The 25,123-nt window shown below is 36.2% G+C and overlaps 1 protein-coding gene across 2 annotated transcripts in view; it reads left to right on the top strand.

The window, feature by feature from the left end:
• FUT8 (fucosyltransferase 8) overlaps nt 1-23,913 on the top strand; it is a 58,318-nt gene extending 34,405 nt beyond the window's left edge. For both annotated transcript variants that reach the window (XM_086613504.1, XM_086613503.1), the window contains 4 exons: nt 10,406-10,652; nt 12,174-12,350; nt 19,207-19,357; nt 23,581-23,913. In XM_086613504.1, the coding sequence (XP_086469630.1) occupies nt 10,406-10,652; nt 12,174-12,350; nt 19,207-19,357; nt 23,581-23,898 (893 nt within the window). In that variant the 3' untranslated portion in view covers nt 23,899-23,913. The remainder of the gene's footprint in view (nt 1-10,405; nt 10,653-12,173; nt 12,351-19,206; nt 19,358-23,580) is intronic.
• Nucleotides 23,914-25,123: the final 1,210 nt, after the last annotated feature.

The following is a 25,123-nucleotide window of genomic DNA, read 5'->3' as shown; positions in this document are numbered from 1 at the left end:
TGTCATATGGTAGGGTTTGTTGGTTTTTTGAGAGCAGTGTGTTGTTTTGTTTGTTGCATTTGTGTTCTTTTTTTTCCAGAGAATCAGTAACATTTCTTATTCATGTTGGATCCAATAGTACTTGAAGATCTTTGTTACCTGGCTGATTAGCAGTTTAGTGAGGAAGTGTGCCCTGGAGGATATGTAGAGGAAGGAGAATTTGCCTGTGCAGTGGACGATTCGGCCCAGGGGCTATTCGAGTCCAGTCATAACAAGAATCAAACTTCACAGAAATTTCCTTGATCCAACACATGGTGTGTGTGTAAGTGTCAACCACATCTCAGAGTTTCCACTGTTGTCTCTGTGGAAAAGGTCTTACACGTATTTTTCTACTTCAGAATATTCCTCCAATTAACTGTTTGTAGCTTCTTAGAAGGTTCAGATATGATAACCTTGGGGAATTCAGAGGAAGGCAGGGCAGGGTAAAATGTTGCAGGTGACTATGGTTTCATATAAAATGCAGAAACAGTACTCACCTTTCCAAAGCAAGCCCACATCTCTAGTTCAGTAAGCCAGCCTTTTGTCTTCTGTGACCAGTAAAGACCATTTCCAAGTCCTCATTGTAGGTACCACACCAAGAACAATGCTGATTAAAAGCAAAACCTTTTCCTCATGAATATAGCCAAACAGATTCTCTAAGGAGGGTGTGCAGTCTGCATCTTTAGAGGCTTTCAAGGTCTGGCTGAAGACCTGAGCAACCTTTTCCTGTCTCATGACTGAGCCTGCTTTGAGCAGAAGTTTGAAGATGTCCTCCTGACCTATACACTGTGTGATCTGGACAAACTTAGTGTGGGAAGTGTTGATTATGACTAATATTAACCTGGTCCTTTATCCTAATGAACCGGCACTGTCCAGAACCAGCTGCTTTAGAAGGTGAAATTACAAGAACAGCGGGCAAGTAAAGGGTAAGCTGTGTCAAGGAGAAATGTCTACAAATGGTCAGATCCTCCTGTTTTGGTTACATGATTGAATCCTCATACATGCAGGTGAATCTTCCGTCCTTCTCCATGTAGTTGATAGTCAGAAAGTATAAAAATCTTCAAGCTTCTCAATAGGACCCTGCATACCCAGTGCATATGCAATCTTAAAGAATTTAACTATTAAAGTCTTAGAGATCGAAAATGAACTTTTTCTCATTTACAAAATCCAATTTATAGATTGGTGTGTAAATGTACTTGTGTGTCTGCAGTGAAACAACCTTTGCACATTGAAATCACATCTATTCTTCAAAGCTTCAAGATGCTACAATACTCTTCTTTGAAAACTCAGCATTTTTTTGTGAATGAGAATTTTTTCAAAATATCCAATTCTTTGAAACGATTGAATGTTTTCTAAAAGTAAGTAGAAATGGAAAACTAATGTTGAAAACATCATCTGAAGTTTTATTTGTGTTTGGCAAAGTTAGCAACTGAAGCTGCCATCTGCGCATGGTTCTGGGCAGACTGCTCTATGTGATCCCAGAATTCAGTTGCAGACAGTTTTTTGAGCCGTGCATAGACTCACAGAATCATGGAATGGTTTGGGTTGGAAGGGACCTCAAAGATCATCTAGTTCCAACCCCCCTGCCATGGTCAGGGACACCCTCCACTACAACAGGTTGCTCAAAGCCTCATCCAACCTGGCCTTAAACACTTCCAGGGATGGGGCAGCCATGACTTCTCTGGGCAACCTGTTCCAGTGCCTCACCATCCTCACAGTGAAGAATTTTTTTCTTGGATCTAATGGAAATCTGCCCTCTTTCAGTTTAAAGCCATTGCCCCTTGTCCTGTCACCATATATCCTTGTAAAAAGTCCCTCTCCAGCTTTCCTGTAGCCCCTTTAGGTACTGGAAGGCTGCTATAAGATCACCCCGGAGCCTTCTCTTCTCCAGGCTGAATAGTCCCAACTCTCTCAGCCTGTCTCCATAGCAGAGGTGCTTCAGCCCTTGGAATCATCTTTGTGGCCTCCTCTGGACTTGCTCCAACAGCTCCATGTCCTTCTTGTGTTGGGGACCCCAGAGCTGAACACAGTATTCCAGGTGGGATCTCAGGAGAGCAGAGCAGAGGGGCAGAATCCCCTCCCTCGCCCTGCTGCCCATGCTGCTCTGGATGCAGCCCAGGACACAGTTGGCTTTCTGGGCTGCCAGCGCACGGTGCCGGCTCATGTTGAGCTTCTCATCCACCAGCACCACAAGTCCTTCTCCTCAGGGCTGCTCTCAATGCATGTTTAGCGTAGTAGGCTGTGGACCAGCGTTCTGGAGCACTTATGCACACGTGGCTTAAAAAGACACGTGTCTTATTTTAATGATTTTTTAACAGATTTCCATGATTTCCTATGGATTGTTGATGATGAAAATAGAAACCATGTTTCCTTTTAGCTCCCTACAGTTGTTTGTTGTTTCTTTTTCCAATTAGTTTCTAGATCAGATGAATAGTTTGAAGGCTGAACATGTGAATATTTTGATGTGATAAAATTATTTTAAAATTAATGAATGCCACTAATTTGACTTTTGATGTTCTAGAGATGGCAGACATTCAGCTGTGAAAGACAATCTTTCTATAGTTCGCCTGCTGGCGAGCCTCACACACAATAAACTGTTAAATTCTAATATTCTGCAGTGGCTGAGGAAGAATGATACTGAAAAATCATTCTCTTTTACTAGCTTCAATGTGGTTTCAGTAGGAATCTTCACTGGTTACTTAATTGCCAGAAAATTTGAAATGCGTTCTGTCTTGCTGAAGACTTCTGTATGTTTTTTACGTCTTTCTAAATTTATAGAGATTTTTATTTTTTTTTAATTTTTTTTACTCCTTGTACTTTTACAGGGATAAATAAGTCTGAAATTCTGAACTGCAATTAAAAACAGCTTGTCTGCAAAACCATACCTTTAATTTTTTTTTCCCTCTACAACTTCTGAAATCAGCGTGGGATTTTTGAGATTTTCAAAATAAGTGTGTAAAAATGCCTTGATATTTATACATTTCCATTTCTCATAAACTAAATGTTTCTCCTACATAGTGTACTTACCATGCCATGTGTGGGATTTTAATAAAAGTGTTTAAATTATGTATCAAAAATATTCATGCAGGTAAATACTTGTAACAAGATATCAGTGTAAATTACAGAAATAGGCCAAAAAGTAAGAAAATTCCATCATCTTAAAGAATTACTTTCATGTACTTTCCAGACCTGCATGGATAATAATTTAATAACTTGTGCTTCATGACAAAATTGTTTAAATCTGTGCATTTATCTATCTTTTTTTTTTTAATTAAATTGCCTCTCCTTGACACTTTTATTTTAGTTGTGTTAGCAACATGAAATTTTGAGATTTCTGAGGTCTATCTTCAACAAAATGACTTGGTTAGTAATCCCTTCTACAAAGAATCAAGAGGCTTAATATGAGCTGAGAATATATATATATTTTTAAAATATTGTTGGTCCAGTCTTCTCCTAACTAGGAATAAAAGCTAAGCTTGTCTGTTTCACAGGAAATTAGCATGTTTTTGGAATTTGGGAAGTAGGGTGAATTTTAAAAGGCAAGCTGATGTTGGTCTGATGGCAAAAGAGGATTAAGGCATGTTCTCACCCGTGTGGAGAATTAGGGGTCATCTCATTCCTTGTCATCCCTGGCGAGAAGTGTTCTTTGCTTTTGACATGGTATTCCTATTCTATTCCTATTTTTCAGTTTTTCTAGCTTAAATATGTTAAAAGATTGAGAATTCTATCTCAAGCTTTCGCAAATACAGCAGTTTTTTTGCCCTGTGGCCCAGTTTTTCCTTTTCCTTTGTTTCACTGACTTTCATGCTGTCGTTCTAGAGAAGAAAAATCTTGATAAGAGATGGTTGTATGCACATTCATTTTAATTTTAAAATGATACCTTGCCTGCAATTGTAACTTTCTCGTAGTTCATTTTTCCTTCATATCTATGGCCAAACTATTTATGAATAATTTAGGTAGGAATTGATATAAGAAGCATGTATGACTTCCTAGTAATAAGAGCCGAAATATAAAGAACTTGTGAAGATGTATTTATCATTACATTTTTTGATTATTTTTCTTTAAAATAGTTACATTGCACATAAATATTTTTAATTATTAGATCCTAATGTTATCATTGCAACATGCTGAAACAGACGGGGAAAAAAATGGTAAAGCTCTTCATGTGGTGGTAGTGCCAGCTTTAAGTATTCATTGAACTATAAGCTTAAAATATAAATTATCTAATAAGTTTATATGTATAATTCAAGAAAGAGGATACTGTGGGTACACAAAATTAATTTTAAATTTATTAAAGCCAATCAGGCAACAGTAATCAAAAGGACTAACTGAAAATTGCAAACTCAAACCATAAAAAGTTCTGCAGAGTTAATGGCATTAAAGACACATTGGGAGTTCAGGAGCTCTGGAAGTTTTTTTTTCCTGGAGCAAAAATAAGACTACCATAGAAGTTTTATTGTTTTGAGGGGGAACTGATAAAACTGTATCTTTGGCAGAGAATTATTTTTGCCAGGTTTCTTGTGAAAGCAAAAGTTTTGTCATCGTGCTGTACCTTTCTATCTGCTCCTTTTTATATCCTAACTTAGTACAAGTTGTGAATATTGGATAAATTTTTGGCCAAATTTGACTGAAAGAAATAGGTCTTGTTAAGGTCTCTTAGAAGTACTTAGTATAGATAGTCTAGGTATGTGTTTACAGCTGCTGAAGTCCATTCTCAGTCCTGCCCACCAGCAGGTGAGAAGCAGTGATTGACCACAGATGTTGCCTTCCAACAGGAAAACAGCACAGAGAGTGGTAAGAGACGTGGGATTACGTGAGGGTAGTTGCAAGAGTTGTACAAGAGAGGCAGGAAAAAAGCCTCGGGAGTGCTAGGTTGGGGAAAATAATAGAAACCATGTTGGCATGTTTCAATTGGAATAAACATTTTGGTTTATTCCCTCCTGAAGCTGTCAAGAATCAGCCTCTTGGGATGACAAATGGGACAGCACTACCCGTATGGCATATAAAACCTGGAAAAAAACCCAAAAGACTGTATTTTCAGTTTCTGTAAGACTGAATTGCGCTGAATTTGTTCAATACTGGCTTTCCTTAAAACGTTTGATTAGATGAAGGATGATTAAAAAAAATCAGTAAGTGGAACACTAGTGAGAAAGTAATCAGAAATCAAGTTCAAAAAATTTTGTATTAAAAATGTACAAAGCAAAATCTTAGAGAAAAACCCTTAGATATACAAGTTATATTTTACATTGACTACTTTAAAAGAAAAATAGTATTCTTTATCTCCTTTTAATTCCATTTTATTGTTCAACTATGCCATAAAGTCCTTACTAGGTGACTAATAATGTTTTAAAATGCTCAAAAGATGAGCTGAAGTCTGCAGCACAGGACAGATAAAAGCATACTTTTTCTTTCTTCTGAACTAGTTGACAATTCATAAATAGCAAAACACACCATAACTTTGCATAGTTTCCATTTTTCATTTTTCTCTGCTTTGCAAAGAAAAGCATTATGATATCATTGAAGCTGATGAACCAGGAGCCTGCTGTCTTTGCAGACGTGATAGTAGCCAGCAGGATAACGAAGGAGCCTTGGGAGAATTCAGCACAGCCTCTTTCACCATATCCCAGGATAATCTAACAGCGTTCCTAGAACTCTGACATAGCTTGTGTGATTGAATTTACAGGTGTTCACTCAATTGGGGTGATGTTTCAAATTGGTAGTAAGTCTTTTAAGTCTTAACAGTTACTTTAGTTACTTTAGTAAGTAACTCTTAATTGAGTTTATTCAGTTGTGTTTCTAGCAACACAAATTGAAGTTAAATTCAGTTCTCATTTACACAACAGGAGTTTCCTTAGCACGGTGTTCCTTGGCATACTTGTAAGGACAGCTTCTTGAAAGAGTACTTTGAAATGAAATAATGAACAAAGTGCTCAAACAGGTTTTCAGTTAACGTTATCTAATAGTATTGACTGTTGCTTGAAAGGAGGCTGGCGTTTTGCTGTGCAAAGCAATGAACACTTCACAAAAACGCCCATTCAAATGCAGGTCTGAGCCAACGTTCAGCAGGAAGTGAGGTAAGGTAAAATGACAAAATTCCAAACGTTGCTTTGAGCCAAACGAACATTTTTCAGGCTTCAAAGAAGCTGATATGAAAGATACAAATAGCGATAGTTTCTAAATGGGCTTTAGATTAGAAGGACAAAGATTAAATTTGGAAAGTAGGCTGTAAGATTATTGCAAATAATGAAAAATAACATGTGTAAGTCCTGTGAGCTATAAAGGAAGCGATTCAGGCATGTTGGGATACTGCAGGGAAACAAAGTTATGCTTTTTGTAACACACAGAGCTCATTTCCGTATTTAAAAATTAAACCAGTGGGACTCCTGAAAATTGAAAATGTATTACTGATCTATTAGTGATGAACATATCCCAAAAATAGTGATAAATTAGAACTGGGTGGTGCAACTGGCATGGGTCATCTAAATAAAAATCAATTTCTTTACAGACCATGATTTTCCTCCAGAGTATGTTATTATGATAAAAGAGCGAGTGTTACCAATAATTGCAGTACTTTGACCGTTACAAAAATCAGTGAAGGAAAAATGGATTAAGTTGCAGAACTTCAGAGGACAGTTATTTAGGTTAATCCAAACTGAGAAATAGCACCTGGAATCATATGAAAGTTAAACAAGCTGTAAACACAATTATAGAGGCAAAATTTGGCAACTGTGAAAGCAAAATCAATCACATTGGAAGAAGTAGCTTGAAGTATTGCTGAAATGTAAATGACCTATAACAACTCAAGAGGTGTCTTCCCACCTAAATAATCTCGTGATTCCGGATCAAATATCAAAGTGGGACCTGCACTGAGCAGGGAATTGGGCCTGATTGGAATGGTGATACTGTGATTTGAACTACTTTAGTGTGAATTATTGCCTTTTATGGCTTATCTATTGTTTAACAAAACACAGCTGGGAAGGGGAAGAATGGAACTGGTTTAGAATTTAGAGAATACATAGCTAAGAACGCACGAAATGTGTGGAAAAAAGATAATTTTGTATTTTTAACCCACATTCACTATCTTCAGTCGAACAGCTACGACTCATATCGATGAAGAATATAACTTAATGTTTTTGTAATATATATGCTTTCCCATCAGTCCAAGTTTTGGTTATCTGCTGTGTCGTTGATTTTGATTGCAGCTTCTTTCTGGGTAAACTAAAACAATAACCTGCTATCCAAAATTTCCATGAAAGTTTTTTAAACTATGCCTGTTGAAAATAAGAACAGATCATTGCCTATTAGGAATCTTTCAACGAACACTGAAAAAAAAAAAAAAAGTGATCAATAGGATAAAAAAGCTGTCACTCGCCTATATGGCTGTTGCAGATATTTATTTACTCCTTCAGGTTACTAAAGAGTTACTCTTCATATTTTTATCCAGGAGAAAAGCAAACAGTTGCTGTAAGTTTTCCTTTTCCTGCATCTGCTGTCTTACGCTTTTTAAAGTGAGTGAAGACTAATAGGAAGTTTTTTCTTCGTTGTTCAGAATGATAATAAAGGTAATAAAAACTGGAAAGTTGTCCAAAAGTTTCACACATCTGTGTGTTCGATTACACAGATGTTCTAATCGGTGATGTCAAATGGCTGTGCTTTACCAGAGGTTTGCATGTTTGGATTAAATAGACTTGTACACTTGCCCACTTCTAATTTTATGTAAACTATTAACAAAATAGAACATTTTTCAAAATAGTGATGACCATACTGATCATTTGATTTTATTTTTTAAAAAAAAAAAAACAATTACATGCATTGTCTCAACATGACACTGTGTGTATCAGAATCATTTTGTCAACAGTTAGAAACTGGCAAAAGTTCTGAAGCATGAGGGGCTTCTGTAAACATTTCAAAATTTCGAATTATAACACCACCACATTCTTTGATCTGTATTTGTGAACATTTCCTTTTATGACTTTCCATTTGTTACCTGTACTTTCGGTAATAGTTCCCTTGTTGGGTCTCGTATTATGTAGTTTTACAAATTAAGGAACTCTTAATCTTTGTGAAATAACCGTATGATATTTCAGTTCCTTCTCAAAAAGTAGTTTTCCGTATCTCAAAGTGCACTTGTTAACTCTTGACCTAATAGGAAAGTTGTTTTCTGTATCTCAAAGTGCACTCATTAACACTTGACCCAGTAGTTAATTTTGCACAACCAAATTCTTTGTTTTGTCTTAATGGAATAAGTTTTGTTTGCTTCTGATCTTGGTTTGCAACTTCATTACTATTCAAACAACGTATCATACGCAGTGGAAAGCTGAAATCTGCTTTTTTTGCACAATCTTCTTTGGTATTCTTGTGATTTCGGTATGTTTTAATCTAGTTTGCTATATGCTGAGAGATTTCCTAGTTACTGCTGGCCAGTATTGTTTCCTTCAAAACCTTAAGACAGCCCGTGGAAATTTTTGGAAGCACACTCTTGTCCTTTGAATAGTATGGAACAACATATTGGGCGCTTTTCAGGGTCAAAATGCCAAATAGTGGGTCAGATCACTCAATCAGCTTTCTCAGTGACAAGACTCTCCAAATGGTTGTCTTTACACATTTTTCCATGATAGAATGAAGTTTAAAAACTTGTCAGTGATACCACACTTACCAAAAATTCACCTTTTTCATGCACCTGCTAGATTTAGATTTTCATGCACCACCAGATTTAGCACTTCCCTGGCTTCAGGCTGCTTTTCTTCATTGCAGCTTTCTAGAGACATCCTGATAAAATATTATCCATCTTACTATAAGAAAACTTAAATGCTCAGTATTTTTACTAAATTTATGAACTTTTACTAAATCTTCTCCTGTAAGTGTGATATAATTGATGGTAAAACACTGAATTGGCTTCTTGAATTAAAAAGTGTCATCCGTGCTTGCAGCACATATTCTGTGGGAAATTCTTCTAAAAGATCTCTTTGCAGTGGTTGGTGTTAGACAGCACAGTGATGAAATATTAACGTATGGATACGTCTGTGAAGTCAGATTTTTCCCAATCTATTGGAAGTTAGTTGAAAATGTACCTGATCCTAACAAACATTCCTTATTTAAATAACCATATCTTAGAGAGTTACTGCTGGGTTTTGACTGGTTTCCATAGGCTCACTGGTGTTCATGTAGTATTCTGGTAATGTATGACTTAATCATGCAATTTTCGTATTTCTAGGACTAAAATAATTTGTGGTGCATGCAGAAGTGTTCCAACCTTAGGGATTTTTAACTGTCCTTGAAATAAGACTCGTTCCCCTTGCACAGAATCGATTTTTTGAGCCGTTAGGTTTACTTGGTCGTCAACGGTTACGTGAGTTTGGTTTGATTATATGGAAACTAGTTTTTGTTCCTGACTGTTGAGCACTAAACAGAGAATTAGCCATCTTCATCAGCAAACGCTGCAGACAAGGAGAATATTCTTCTGGAGGCAATGAGTGCACCAGAAATCTTACCTGAAATGTTCCGTCTTTCAAAAATGTAATGTTTTGGTTTATGTTTTCATGTATTATAATTTATTTCAGTTTATGAAGAGAGCTTTGAATTATCAGTTACGCAGACACTTATGTTTGTGTAATTTGTGAAAACTCTTTAAAAATGTTTCGTGGTTATTGAACCTTGAATGAAAGTCCCATCTAAAACATCTGTATATTCCGCTGTAGTTAGTATTTAGAAGAGAAATTCTTACCTGTATGTAAATCACATGCTCATATAGTTCTTGGCTGTTTTCCTTGATCTGTTTAATTTGTTACTTATCTTCATAGTAGAAGTTCTTCAAGGCAGGAATTTTGTCTCTGCCCTTTCTCCCCTTCTGTCAGTAGAGTAGCTAATTCAGTGGCTCTAATGATGTCTGAAATGCTGAGATTTGCTGCAATAAAATGTGTTCAAAAGAGCAGCAGGGCTGCGTAGGTACTTTATTAACAATTTCTTATGCCTTAAAATATTTCTTTGTTTATTTTTTAAACAAGTAACTGAATTTTAAGCATTTTAGATGTCTGTCCAAGTAAGCCATAGCACACAGTAATGATGTAGTTGTTTATAAAAAGGTATGAATATATAAACAGGAACACTTTTTATATTTTATTAACTACCAGCTGCTAAGAATTCAAGGACCTTCAACTTTGTTTTACTGGAGTGGATTGTTAGATACAGTTCGTACATAAATCTAGTCTAAAACTATGTTTTTTATTAATTTTTTTAATGCTATTTTGAAAAAGTAGAGCAAGGGTTATGTAGTCTTTTTGAGGTTAAAGATACACTTTATGTGATATGCTTGGGATGTTACTTGCCAATGGCAAAGCTTATTAATAAGAAAACTGCTTGACTCATCCTAGTATGTATTTTGAAACAGGTGAGGCCAATGATAAGGACGTTCAGGTGGTGGAACTTCCCATTGTTGACAGCTTACACCCACGGCCACCGTACCTACCGCTGGCTGTCCCCGAGGACCTGGCCGACAGGCTCATCCGTGTGCACGGGGATCCTGCAGTCTGGTGGGTCTCACAGTTTGTGAAATACCTGATCCGTCCACAGCCCTGGTTAGAAAAAGAAATAGAGGAAGCCACACGGAAACTTGGTTTCAAACATCCAGTCATCGGGTGGGTATTTAGTTGTCTTTTTAACTGTCTGTGTTTTAATATGTGTGATCATGATTCCTGTTCTGGACAAATCATTTTATGATGGTTGTCCAAAAGCCTCAAGCGTTTTGTGCGGAGAGAGGGAACTTTCTAGATGACGCTCTTTATTTTTAACTGTGCATAATACAAGCTGATTACAGGTACCTCTTCAGCATACTTGCCTACATGTAGTTGGACAGATACATAAAAAGTGGCTCAATAGAAGGTTTTTTAATTTGTCCTTCCATATCTAGTAATGTCATACAGAATTTCATTCATGTAACTGCCTTACAGCTTGTATTCTTTAAATAAGAAAATTTTAATTATTTTTCTGTAAATACAGACACTTTTCTGTTTGCGTCTTCTTTTCAAGTGCCTATAGCCTTTATCATAGAATCATGGAATGGTTTGGGTTGGAAGGGACCTCAAAGATCATCTAGTTCCAACCCCCCTGCCATGGACAGGGACACCCTCCACTACACCAGGTTGCCCAAAGCCTCATCCAACCTGGCCTTGAACACTTCCAGGGATGGGGCAGCCACAACTTCTCTGGGCAACCTGTGCCAGTGCCTCACCACCCTCTGAGTGAAAAATTTCTTCCTTAGATCTAATCTAAGTCTGCCCTCTTTATATTTGAGGAAAAAAGGCTAAGCCTACATTTTACATCCCACAATCCACAAGTAATTTTATTGTTGGCTGCCCCTAAACGTGGTATGTGCTTTTCCCTTTCCTGCTGATCTTTTCACTATTGTTGTTCGTTAGTGGTAACTGTGAATTGGAAAGGTCTGTACGAGGAGATGCGGGGAGAAGGAAGGAAAGCACCTTATGGGCAATAAAGAGCAGCTTGTGGAAGACAGGTTTTACTGTCATGTAATGTAAAAAATTTTGCTGCTGTTGTACTAGAATCTGCAAATATCGCTTCCTTTGCCAGAATTGTCCTTCAATCCTTAATCTTTCTTTTTGCAGGAGTACACAGTAGGTCTCTCCAAACGTTAGTTGGCTTTTGACCATTAAGACAGTAGGTCACTCATTGGCAGATCTGAAGACTTGTTAGGTTTCAAGCAGATGAGGAAGAGGCATTTTTACCTGCCTTGATTCAAACCCTGCGTTGTAGCCGGTGTCCCAGTGTATCCATGATGCAAATATTCCTATTTTGCTTTTGAACTGCATTGCTCAGGCGTGATCTAACTACACCAGATAACTTTCTGCGCAAAATACCTTGTGTGATCTAATTAAATCTCCTTCATTCTTCTCTTTTGGTTACCCTTTGCCTTCCTTGCAAGATTATTATATTGCTTTCAAAACCAGCCTGACAGCTAAATTCAGGTTGTCAGTGTGTCTTGATGGACATCAATGAGTTTTGTATCCTTCCTTTTTTTTATGTAGGGATTCAATTTTTTATGCATTCTAAAAGCACAAGCATGGAGTTTAAAGTTAAGATTTCAGTTGCTGAGGTATGTGTTGTAGTTTTAAATTGAATTCCTAGTTTCTACCTTTTTCCAGTGTTCACGTCCGAAGGACAGACAAAGTAGGAACAGAGGCAGCGTTTCATCCCATAGAAGAATACATGGTACATGTTGAAGAGAGGTTTGAACTTCTCGCTCGCAGAATGCACGTTGATAAAAAAAGAGTGTATTTGGCGACAGATGACCCTTCGTTGTTGCAAGAGGCAAAATCCAAGTAAGATGAATTATGTTCGTATTACAGTTTGTTCCTTCTGCTTAGCGTTACAATTTCTGACTATTGTGTGCACAAATCTTAGCATCAGGTGTTTATGATCATTTATACAGTTAAGATTGCATTTCGGCTTCCAGTGATTTTGATTTTTCTCTCAGACCTTCTCTTTTTTTGCATGATTTTTTTCCCAAGTGTGCTTTTCAAAGCTTAGTGTTAAAAATCTAGAAGAGTGCAGCAAGATACCTGTGGCTATTTAAAAACAAACCAATATTGTAAAAGGGAAACAAAAATATGACTAATAAATACACCAAACTTCTTATAGAACATACATACTAAAAAGAAACTGCTCAGAAATACTGTAAAAAGTAGTTAATATATTAAGAAATTTCAACTTTCTGTGAATCGTCGCCAGAGACATTTTTATAAGTTGGTTGAAAAGCTTCCGATGATTTTCAGAAAGATTTCTGTATTGACAGCTTAGATGATTTTCACCCTACATGTTGAATAATTTAAAATTTGTCCTTAAATATAAGTGGGATTCTTGATCTGTAACATTTTCTGTCCCTTTTTTGCTCTTTGACCTCTTCTAGCTCTCCAGAACGTGGATGTAACCACCTACCCTAGCTATAGGATATCCCAGCTTGTCGTAGAAAATATATCCGTGTCCAAACCTGGAAATGCACAGCATGGATCTGTTTACTCCTAACACAGCCTGTGTTTTCCTGTAAAAACTCACTGTTAAGTTGCATGTTTTGCGAGGTGTCATTGAGATGGCAAAACCTACTGCTTAGTAAAAGAAGGCAGATGCATATGGAAAAACAATGTTCCGTATTTAACTGTATCTTTTTTGGGTTATGGTGTTTACGGTGTATAAATAATTTCACAAATGCTTATTGCCATGACATTGGAAACTTGGATAAGTGTTTCAGATGCATTGAATTTAAGTGCATTTGTTACCGAATACAAGTTACTGTATTTTCCTTTTGAGTACTATTGATTTATCTGTCTACTGAACAGCACCCATTTCTGTTTCCAAAGTTTTTTCTTCCTTGAACAGAAGAAAACTTTTTTTTTTTAATTTAAGCAAGGAAATTAATACTTTTTAAAGTCAAGCTAACTCAAAAAATGGCCAATTTTTGAACTTTTATTCTTGGTAGACATGCTTGGAAAAAATACATAAGAAAACATACTGGATTACAAATTTTCTTTGGCATATACGAAGTGAGCAGAAAATGTGATTTTGTAGTAGAGGAATTTTCTACAGCGTTGCAAACCTGTGTATTTCAATTGTGCTATTTCTATTTTTCTTTCGTATCTGTAAAGGGCTGCTGTTTAAAATTATGGAGTTTTGAAAAAACTCAATGAACGTACACAACTCCAGATGATGGCAATCTAATCCTTTTTCGTGTATGTAGAGACAAGAACAGTAACAGAAACAATTATGATAACATAACATTTAAAGTGCAAATCTGAACAATGAAAAGACAGGTAATACAAACCTGAGGTTATAATATTTAATTCATTACATTGTCCTAAATAACTTTGATTACTGTTTGTAACGTAACAGAATTCAGTATTGCTGTAACAATCTTAGTTATGCATTTTTTCTTGATTTGTGTTCAAATTTCAATCCTTAGCACATATATAGTTTGTGAAGAATAATGAGATGCATTACCTAGCTAAACATATCTTCCCAATTCTCAATAGCAACAAAAACTAATAGAATTGTGACTTGCTCAGTAAAACAATACTGGATTTGATGAAGCATTGCAGTTTCTGTGGCAGCTCAAGGTCCATTCCAAATCACGCTTTTATTCGAATACGGGAAGATACAGCTCGTTAGTACAGCATTCATTTTGTATGTTTTCTCGATAAAAGCAATAGAATCCGTTAGTGAAGAATTTTTTAACTGTTGCTGCTGAGTTTTCAGGTCATTTTTTGCTCTGAGACATAATTTCCTAAGTTGCTTGCACCCTACTGCTGCTTGCAGTCGAGTAGAAGGCATTTGAAACTTGCTGTGATTTCGTAGAAGGCAGGATGCAATTCGATGTTTCAGCATTTAAAGGCATATGAAGGCAGCTTAAGGTCAGGTTTGGAGAACAAAGAACCTTTTCTTCTTCTTGTGAAGAAAACTACAAATTAGTTTACGCTTCTGACAAAAAAGTTCTAGTGACATTGAACTACCAAGCTTTGATAGAAACAGCTGTCACGTTGTACTGCAGAAGCTTGTGTTGCATTCACTACTGGGTGCAGTAGTACTGGTAAGTACTAGGTATTGTAACTCTCTTTACATGGGAGTGATGGCTGTCAAACTATGTTGACATTTAAATATGAAAATTTAGCCAACATTCACACGAATAGGCATGTTGCTTCTATTAAGAGAAATATTTGAAACTATTCATAGTCACAAAACCAGAAATGTTTTGACTTAAGTTTCAGAAGCTTCCCTTGCAGTCAGATGTCTGCCAACTGCAAGTACAGCATTAAAAACAGCGGAGTCAGTGCTGTCAGTCTGTAGTGTTTTTGTTTGATCTATCTTCCAAAAGAAAGAAAGAAGTGATATATTTTCAGAATTAGGATGATATCGAACAACATGATTATAGAGGAGCACGGTTCAACAGCTGTGGTGATTGTGGGATTAAAGCACGTGACAGCTTCTGGTAGGCAGAGGTCAAGGTAGTTGTCTTATCTAAGTGGTGTGTTAGGGACGGTGTAAGTCACTTGTTTTTCAGCTGATACAATAGCTTTGAAATCCAAACTTTTGAATTTCTAGGCTATGATAGTATTGAAGCATCTCCTCTCTTTAAGGTAGAGTGTTCAAAATAATGCGGCTGAACATGCACATAAATTCTTCAGAAACTCTATTTAATACCTTTCTGGTTTATATGTGAATCTATTTAGGTCTCTCTCTGATGCATATAAGCACTAAAACGCAATAAATTGCATTCTTCCTTTCAGGATGTTTCCCTGTAAAATCACCTGTATTTTGCTTTTTCATTTTTTTTGCTGTTTCTCTCGGCACTCATGAAAGCTTTTTTCCCTGCGTATTTTGCTGCTTATTTACTTCCACAATAGCAAATTAATGTCTTTTCTGCCAATGTACTATCTATAGTTTAGCTGTTGCAACCTGCCCTGCCCCGGAGTTACAGCATGCCTGATATATAGAATTCTGTAGTGCTTCGAAGTTCTGGAGTCTGATGAACAGCTCATATATTTTCCAGTTCTTTTTGGAGCAAGACCTGAACAAACACATTATTTGTTACTCTATCTGTTCGCACACATGCTCACCCTCTTCTTTCAGAGGGAAGAAAACTTGCATTGCCTGTTCTGGACACTTCCCCAGTCCTGGCGAATTGGGAACAAGAGCCTGGACTGGTTTTGGTTTGCACCTGCCGCACGGCGTAGCGATAAGCCATAGTAACAGCTAGTTGGTCAGCTTCTGAAACCTGTTGGAACTTAAAATAGTCTCATAACTGTGCTTGGGTTTGAGGCTGGTAGGTGCAGGAAGGAAAGATTTTAAATTATCTCTTCCCTGTCTTCTGATTTCTTCTTTTCCTCTTTTCCTTCCTGGCCTGTGTATAGACTTCAAGAATCTATTAGGTAGCTTTAGAAGAATTAGATATTATTTTTAGATACGTGGAGGAGATGTACTCTCTATATGGAGTCTGATACAAAGAAAAAAGTATTATGCCAGTTTCCATTCTTTGGTTTTATCTTCACAGTCTGGTCCTTTCCTGTTATAGAGAAGAGAATGTGTGGGTAATTTCTTCGGAAATCTAGGAGGGATCTTACAAAATACTGTATTTAGGTGATTCTGTCAGTAGGAATATGACATCTTATTATTTATTATTCATTTACCACATATTCAGGAATCCTAGCAATAGGATTGTGCCCGAGTTCTGCTTAAAAAGAAAAAAAAAATTCTCCAAAAGCTTACAATGCAAGCATTACATTAATGATAATAGAAATACAGATGGAAAAGGGCATAGAAGGAAGTAAGAGCTAACTATAGAGCTTTAGAACTTGCATTTCTTTTATCCTTTGTAGCCATTGTGGTAAGAATAGCTTTAAATAGGATCTAAAGCACTATAGTGAGTGGGAAGGAGGATTAAACCTCGCTTCGTGCAGGAAGTCAGTGGGCCACGTATGGCCAAGCTTGAGAGGGGAATAGACTTGGCCTTTTCCTTTGTGCTCTGCTTTCAGCCCGTGTTGGCGATGGGACAGTGGACTAGAAAATTCTTTGGTCACACTGAGCATGGCTGCTATTATACTCACGTTTTAGGGTGTTTAAAAGAAACCTCTTTTCCCAAGCATGAATCTAACGTCGTGTGTGTAGGACACCATGAAAGTGCTGTCTGAAAACTTAAACATGTGAGTAGATAAATGCTAAGCTGGGATCACTGGTTTGAAGACATGGGTTCTGAAAATGTTAGTTAAGTGAATTTGGATCAACTTTACAGAATGCAATTGAAGAACGGATTTAAATGCATCTCAAAGACTATTTCCAGAATAAAAGGAGGAAGGAGAAAGCTTTAAATGTGTGCTTAAGATGTGTAAATGTTTTGGTTTTGGTTTTTACCAGATCAAATATGACACTTTTTCAGCGTGCTTCATTTGTTAAGGTATTAGATTGATCTTTTGCTAGTAAAAAATCAGATTCTTCAAGAAAGGGTCTTCTGTCTGTACTTAGCACGTGGATTCTGATTTTTGAAGTCTGAATGAAGTGATTAATTTTAGCAGTATTCCTGATGCCAAGAACTTGCAAAAGGGTGTGTGAATATATCTCTGCTATGTTCACTGTCCCTAGAAATGACATCTATTAAACGTTCTTCATGTTGCTCCCCTTGGAGTTGTGTCGCTGAAATAAGGCTGATGCCCATCTTTGTTCCTCAGGTAGTTTTCATATATTTCCTGTTAGTCTGTACATTTATTTTTTTTTTTTTAAATTACTAATATCATTCACACAATGGAAACAGAATGTATGACAAATGTTGTGGTGTCATCTGTTGCGTTGACAAAAAACGTTAGACATGAGTAGATAATTTTCTTTCTTATCATTGTGATAGTTCATCTTGAAAAAACTATTTTTTGATGCGTATGCTTCTATAATTTCTCAGATATCTTAGCAGTTGTTCCAAATGAATAATATTTCCACCTTTTCTTCCTTTTTTTTTTGTTTGTTTTGTTTTGTATTATTTTTAATGTGACATGAACTTCCCCTGACATTCGTGATCAAATGTACCCTTGAAAGTTGTCACACTATCTCTGGGAAATTTACCATACATATATTATTTTTTGTTAGAGCAGGTGTTCCTCTTGGGAACATAGAATTATATTAAAATCACTATGAAGATAAATCAAAATTCTTCCTTAAATGTGGAATTCTTGCATATGGCTTTTTGATTCGCTCTTGAGATAAATTTCCTGATTTGGTGGTCACGGCTAGTGAACGTTGGATGGACAAGCCTGCTATATTTGCCATTTCACTTTTGAAAACAGTTTTCCCACAGTTTTTGCATGAAAATGGAATAAATGAGGCATATTCTTACCAGAAGTTGTCATAATCATGTCTACCACGTGTCCAGAGTGTATGCCCGTGCTGTGTTGTTGCGTACAAGTGCTTGTAACTTCAGTAACTTTCCAACTGTCAGGCTTTGAAGCATCTACGTACGTGTCGGAGTTATTGATGTTCTGGCCCTTACGACCTGCTCTATATCCTGATTTTCTTTATTAAGCACTGTAAGAATGATTAATTCTTAAAAAGGCAGCCAATATTACATTTGTATCTTATGTATTATATTGCTTTCTAATTGCTATGATGTTGTAAATCTGAAAAATAGATTTTATTTAAATTAGTTTATCATTAGTTGGCACATTAGTCGCATGAGTTGCACTTCATGATTGAAATATAATTATTGTGTAAGAGCAGCATAATTACCATCTTTGTTACCTCTACCTGGAATTTCTTGAATAAAACATATTTTGGTAGGAGCCTAACTGAAAATTAAATTAATTTGTGCTGCTTTTTGCAGTTTATCTCAGATTTCAGTTCCCCAGTAAAAGGGTACAAATGTTTTGAAAAAGACTATTCTTTTTCAACGTTTTTAAAAAGGATTTTTTCTTTGAAAGTCATTGTTACAGGTTAAAAAGTTTTAAATATATGTTTAAATTAATATAAAATGAGGTTTTATGTTTCAAATAAAAATATTTTGACTTAAAGCATTACTATATTTTTATAATATGTCAAGAAAGATGTATCGACATAAAATTTTACATTTCTTTTATTTCCTTTTGTCCAGTAAATTGCAGAATTTGTTCTCCATGCAACCTTAATAACTGTGAAAGACTTTTTGATTAATTTTTTTTGTTAGTTTAGAGTAATTTATTAATTTGTCCTATTTACAGGTGACTGATTTTTATGCAGTGTCGTTATCAGGATCTAATGAAGAGTGTGATAATAAACAAAATGTAGTCTAGTAAAGACACAATCCCACATTCTATTTAGCAGCAGGGAAAGTGAAGTGATCTGAGTATATGTTGTCTAAAATCAGTAGCATTAGCAGAATGTGGCATATACTTCCTGATATTCTTTTACAATGTTGGATTTCAGATAGACTAACAGCATCGTGTTATATAATTTTCTTTTTTTTCTGGATAAAGAGAGGTCGTGCTTTGAGGCAGCAGTAACATTCTAGAGCGTTCAGCAAAATTACAATTTGTTCCCTGTAAAGCAGAGACTTGCTTAAAACAAATTAACAACCTTGTCTTGCAGCAAAGATGATGCTTCTTAAAAAAAAAAAAAAAGAAAGCAAAAAAAAGAATAAGACTTTACTCTTAACAGTATATCGTATTTTCCCAGGTATCCAAATTACGAATTTATCAGTGATAACTCCATATCCTGGTCAGCAGGACTTCATAACCGGTACACTGAAAACTCCCTCCGAGGTGTTATTCTGGATATTCACTTCTTGTCTCAGGCAGACTTCCTGGTCTGTACGTTTTCGTCCCAGGTAAACTGCAATACAAATACAATATAGAGTATATGTATCAGTTCTAAATCTTGATTTTCTTCGTGCTCCTGTTGTCTTATTCTCAGTGCTTTCTCATGAAAATTTCAGGGAAGAATGAAAGGCTCAGTATGCTGTGTGAGTATTTAGAGGATTGTGCACGCTGGTTGATTACGTCTCTTCAATTGAAGTTAGTGGCTTAATTAAGACATTTGAAATAAGAAATAATATTAAATGTGTTTGAGTTCCTTGTTTTTCATAAAGTTAATGAATAGCTTGTGTCCATTCAATTCTACACATTATTGCACTCTACTACAGTTCAAACATGTCTGCTGTTGCCTTAGTCGATTGTGGGAATGGAATGAAGAGAGCAGATATTTAATTTCTCCTGTCCATTACATTTCTGGCAATCCAACGGCAGCGCAATGAATGTGAATTCTGACCACTGGAATCCAGAGAGACTCCTTGTTGCAGATAATTATGTGCTACAAGGTTCTTTTCTTGAGTGGTCTGATGAAGCAAGTTGAAGTCCGTTAGAAAACTGAATCCTGTAATTGTCATCGTTGGCATTTTCTTCTTTATTATATCATATTATATATTAATTTCATATATCATGGCAAGCTTTTTTTAAAAGCTGTTTGAAGATTAAAAAAAGATCAGAAAGCAGTATTTTGTGACTGATATGCTGATCCATGTAATTCAAGTATGGCAAAACCTGATTGAAATCAAACAGTGAATGTTTTTTGCCTACTTTTGTGATATATGCTCTTTCGTGACTCTCCCGGTTAGGAAAGCATTCGACTATGGATGGCAACAGGTCGTGATCAAACATGATTGTACTATTACATGGAAGTGGACACAAAACTGGAAGTTAAACTTTGCTTCAAAAAGAAATGTTTTCCACAGCCTCAATATAAATTGTCTTCTGCACTGTAATAGCAATTCAGTAGGTAACAAGCATAATATTGATACTAAGATATGATCAATACAGTGATATATTGACCTTGACAGCCAGATTTGTGATAGCATTACTGTGACAAGAAGACAGCAAAACGAGAAAAAGAGTAGAAATGATGCTTGTGGATACATTTTTTTTTTCACTGTTCACCAAACCCTGTGAAAAAAGTGACATTTTATAGCATATTTAGAAAGTCATTGGTATAGGCTACTTCAAGACATGAATATACTCCGAAGTAAAAATCCTCGCTAAGAAAACCTTGTGAGAAGCCATCCACTTTTCAGATATTTGATTCAGCTGATGTGTGTCCACTGGATGCACGTCACAGTGAGGGGCGATCATCAGCCAAGGCTTAGGACTATATGTCTTAAATGCCACACGTGCATTGGGATAGAGATAGTTCGTATTCTGAAGGAAGAATTATGTGGTGTTGGATCAAAACTTACTAAGAAACCTTGAAAATTTTCTGCTATCATTATATTCAGAGTTAAAAGTGGTAAATGTTTGCTTTATACAAAACACTGGGTATAAATGTAGAAGAAATGTTTAAATATAGGTACAAATTGCTTGGACAGAATATATTGTAATTGAATTTTAAGTGTTGGAGTCATTTCAAAAGAATAATGTGTGTTAAAATACATTGACATTGTTAAGGTGACAGAGGTTGATGGGGACTTCTGGAGGGTACCTTTGAGGTACGTGGTGTCTTTGAGACCCAGTTTCAGTCTGCATCTCCCTGTAGTTGACAATAGACATGTTTGCTGGATGACACATTCGATTTTCCGCAGTTGCAGAAAATTCTGTCAAAGTCTAGGAAATCTTGTATTAGACTGTTACTCTTAATAGCCGGGACTATGAATTTGGTCCAGCCATCTGCTTAATTTATTCTGGACAATTTCTTGTGCTTTCATAATTCAAACTCCTCAAAACTCATTCAGCACTGGTTTTGCTGGTCATGCAACAAGGTGGATCTCTGTGATTTTGCTCTTCTGGGCTTTTCTAAGGTCTGTTGCAAGTTCTCCCACTGTTTAGAAATATTCCTCTTTTATGGGTTTAAAATTTGATCCTCTGATCCCTAACATTTGAACCACTATCCTTGTCTTTTCATCAATGAAATAAAGAGCGTGGTGTTTACTTGGGCATTGAAGGTAAGCAAAATCGGGCTGTTAATGACCATCTTTTGTCCAACCTGTATGAAGAGAAAGTAAGGATAAGAATGTAGTCTGATTTATTTCCAGTGTGAATTTGGACTTTCACATTAATCAATTGTATACTGACTTTTTTTCCATTTTCCATGCCAAAAAGAATCCAAACTTCATTGCAGAGGTATTAAGAGAAAACTACGGTATATGTGAATAGAATCAGGTGCTTTAGGAAATTGCCTATATTAAATCTTATTTATGCTACCAAAACTAAATGAATTGAATGAAATGAATATTTCATTAAGATACTGTTGTTAAAGAAATTAGGCCCAATGAGTGATGTCAAGGGAAGCAACCTACTTGGCACTGTATTTCAGCAACGCTGCATTAATTGAGATGTATAGAAAAGCCACGGTAGCAGAATTGAGATTGCACATTAAAACAAAGAGCTTTTTTGTCTCTTCAGTCTTCATTTAGATGAAATGGTAGCTCTGTCTGCCTGACTTATTTTTCTTCATGATCTCATTTCCTTCCAGGACTTACTAGTCTTTGTATTTTATTTGTATTGTACGTGGAAGTATACAGGCTGCAAAACAAGTGAATCTATGAATAAAAAATGGGAGGTTGGCTTTAACTGTAGTTCTTCATGTGGATTCTTTGCCACAGTTCACAGTTTAGTTACCCAGGTTTGGTGCTACAAAGGAAACAATTGCAGCGAGGTGGTGGTGTCTGTTCTGTGCCAGGTATGCAGGACACTGACACTAAAAAGCATTTCTACTGAAAAGATTTCAAATCTTTTACAGAGTGTGTGTGCATCCTCCTCCTGGGGTGCTCACACATGCAGAGAACGGAACATCAAAAACAATCACAGAAGCTATAAAATAAATAACCTCTTACCAATGTTTGGATAATCAAATTTATTTCTGTATTATGGGGTATAACAGGTACTTTGAAATAATTAACTTCAGCTTGATCTTCTGAAAGCTACTTCTGAAAAGTTATTTCAGAGATCAGATGGAGAGGGATAAAAGGAAATCTATTACATTTGTAAAGCAAATGCCTCTCTCAAAGAAGCTAGGAAGGTACAAACATGTCTGCTTTGACTGATCAAAGTTCTATTCACCATATCTTCAGAGGGACAAAAGAAAAGAAAAGTAAAATCAAGCTTTACTATATTTACACAGACTGAAAATTACAAAAAAGCAGCTTAAATGCTTCTTCACATTGAAGAAGTCTGCTGCATTGTTAGTTTATGAAGCTTACACAGAATCAGAGGATACAGGAATGTCAGCTGGAAGTGGGAAAGGTCACAGTGGCCAGATCAGACTCCTGGCAGAGAAGAACTTTCTACCCCATTGTCGGAAAGAGCTTTGTTTAATACAGTGGCAGCTTTTTGTGTTTCTGACAACAGATGTGGGGACCTGTTTTCAATCGGAAGAAAATTCCCTTCCTAAGATGTGATACAATGACACTTCAAAGTGCATCTTTCTGCTCACCAACATCATTGTTGTTGCACTGGAATTCAGTTTCATTTAGTTGTCTTCCACGTTGCCAACAGGCATAATCCTATCACTGTTCTAATATTAACAGCATTTGAAAGCCTTGGACTTCTGGAACTGCTGGGTTGTGAAAATGGGAGCTTCCTGTAGAAAAGTAAATGTAAAACCTCATTATTGCAGAATAAATTTTGAAAATGTTAAGTTCTAAAAGGTTGCAAGGGAAGCAAAATACAGTTTTTAGTAGTAGAAGAAAAGGAAAACAAAATTGCTTTTACATTTGTTTGGCTACATACCATTCATTTTAAAAAGCAGGATGTCAAGTGTTCATATAGATGTTTTCAATTTTTACTGAAAAGTAGGCTGTTATTTATTTATTTACCAAATCTGATCACTGGAGTACTAATTAAAATGCTGCAAAATTATATGCTTCTTGTTAGTAAATACTCAGGGTTTTTTGTGTTTAGTTGTTTCTGGGTTTTTTTGTTTGTTTGTTTGTTTTTTGACCTAGACATTTCAAAACTTGATCCTCTTGTGAAATTTAATTGTTACATATTGGCTTCTGATTTCTGTGGCATGCTGTTGGCACACACAATGATTTATGACTTCTCTTCTGGTTTTGTTTCTAAGGTGTGTCGCGTTGCCTATGAAATTATGCAGACATTGCATCCAGACGCCTCAGCATATTTCCATTCTTTGGATGATATCTACTACTTTGGGGGACAGAACGCCCACAACCAGGTCGCTATTTATGCTCATCATCCACGAACTGCTGAGGAAATCCCTATGGAACCTGGAGACGTAATTGGAGTAGCCGGAAACCACTGGGATGGTTATTCAAAAGGCATCAACAGGAAATTAGGAAGAACAGGCCTGTACCCGTCCTATAAAGTTAAGGAGAAAATTGAGACAGTCAAGTATCCTACATACCCAGAGGCTGATGAGTAGATTAAAAGGAAGACATTCGGCAGTAATTCTCAATTTTGATTGGTTTGGACCAGTCAACACACTAACTAATGGTTTATATGGGATTCGAATTTGCATTTTAACATGCAGTTAAAGTCAAAGCCTTTAGCAATGGAACTGGATAAGAAACTGAGAACAAATGGATGGGCTATTATCTGAACCTACTCTTAAAACATTTTTTGTTATATGCACTCTCACACATGCACACACAAACCCACCTACAACAGGAAAACGGTTGTTTTATACTTTTTGTCTCTTTTCAGGATTTGTCCCAGTCATTAGTCTTACGTGAGCTTTGGGCTCTTTTCTCTGCCATTAATTGACAATAATGTTCAGACTTGTAACACTGCCACATTGTGTAATTTGAGTGACATGAACATATTTTGTATGTGCAAAATTGAAAACATGGTGCCTATATTTGAAAAATTTGTGACCTTTTTAGAAGAGCCATGCCTGTTTCACAATGGGCAAGAGTCAATCTTCGACTGGTGTTACCGTGACCACTGAACTCGCTTCAAACAACAGATTCAGATTTCAGACTAGATTTCTTTACGAGCTTCTTTTTAGCATTTCATTGATTACTTCTCATCATTAATAAAATAAAGGATACATCCAACAATAAAATAGTCACTGTCTGTTAGGAACTTTTGTAAAACAATGCCATGAACAGATTCTTTAGTATTGATAATGTTTCTAGACATTGCCTTTGATTGAAAAAAAAAAAAAAAACCAAAAAAAACCCCACAAACAAAACCCACCCCAAAACAAACCACTAAACCTACAAAGGAAAAAGTCGCTGGAGTTTTATTGAATTTTTAAACACTTGTTATATAGTGTAACAACTGCTTAGTGGCACAGTGTTGCTCGGTTCTGTGGACAGTGGTTTCAGCAGGATGACTTCAGTGTCTCAATTTCTTACATTTACTCTCTAGCACTGTTCTTTTACCTTCTGTGTTTCTCGTCCAAAAATATTTTTCTTAGAGTATTATAGATGGCCATTTATAATTTTGGCATTGAATGTAGTTCCTTCTAAGTAAAATAATTCAGGTTATCCTATTTATAGAACCCTTCAATCTAAAGTACTCTAAAAAAATCTACCAATTTACCCCAAAAATAATAGGTTCCAAGAAAATATACACAAGGATTAATTTTTATGCATGACATAAAATTGTTAGTAATTCTTAGTGTTTCGAAATCTGTTGCTAGT

This window comes from Tauraco erythrolophus, chromosome 6, assembly GCF_009769465.1.
Source record: "Tauraco erythrolophus isolate bTauEry1 chromosome 6, bTauEry1.pri, whole genome shotgun sequence".
Lineage (NCBI taxonomy): Eukaryota > Metazoa > Chordata > Aves > Musophagiformes > Musophagidae > Tauraco > Tauraco erythrolophus.
Note: the sequence above shows the minus strand (reverse complement) of the source record. Positions and strands in the feature narration are given on the sequence as shown.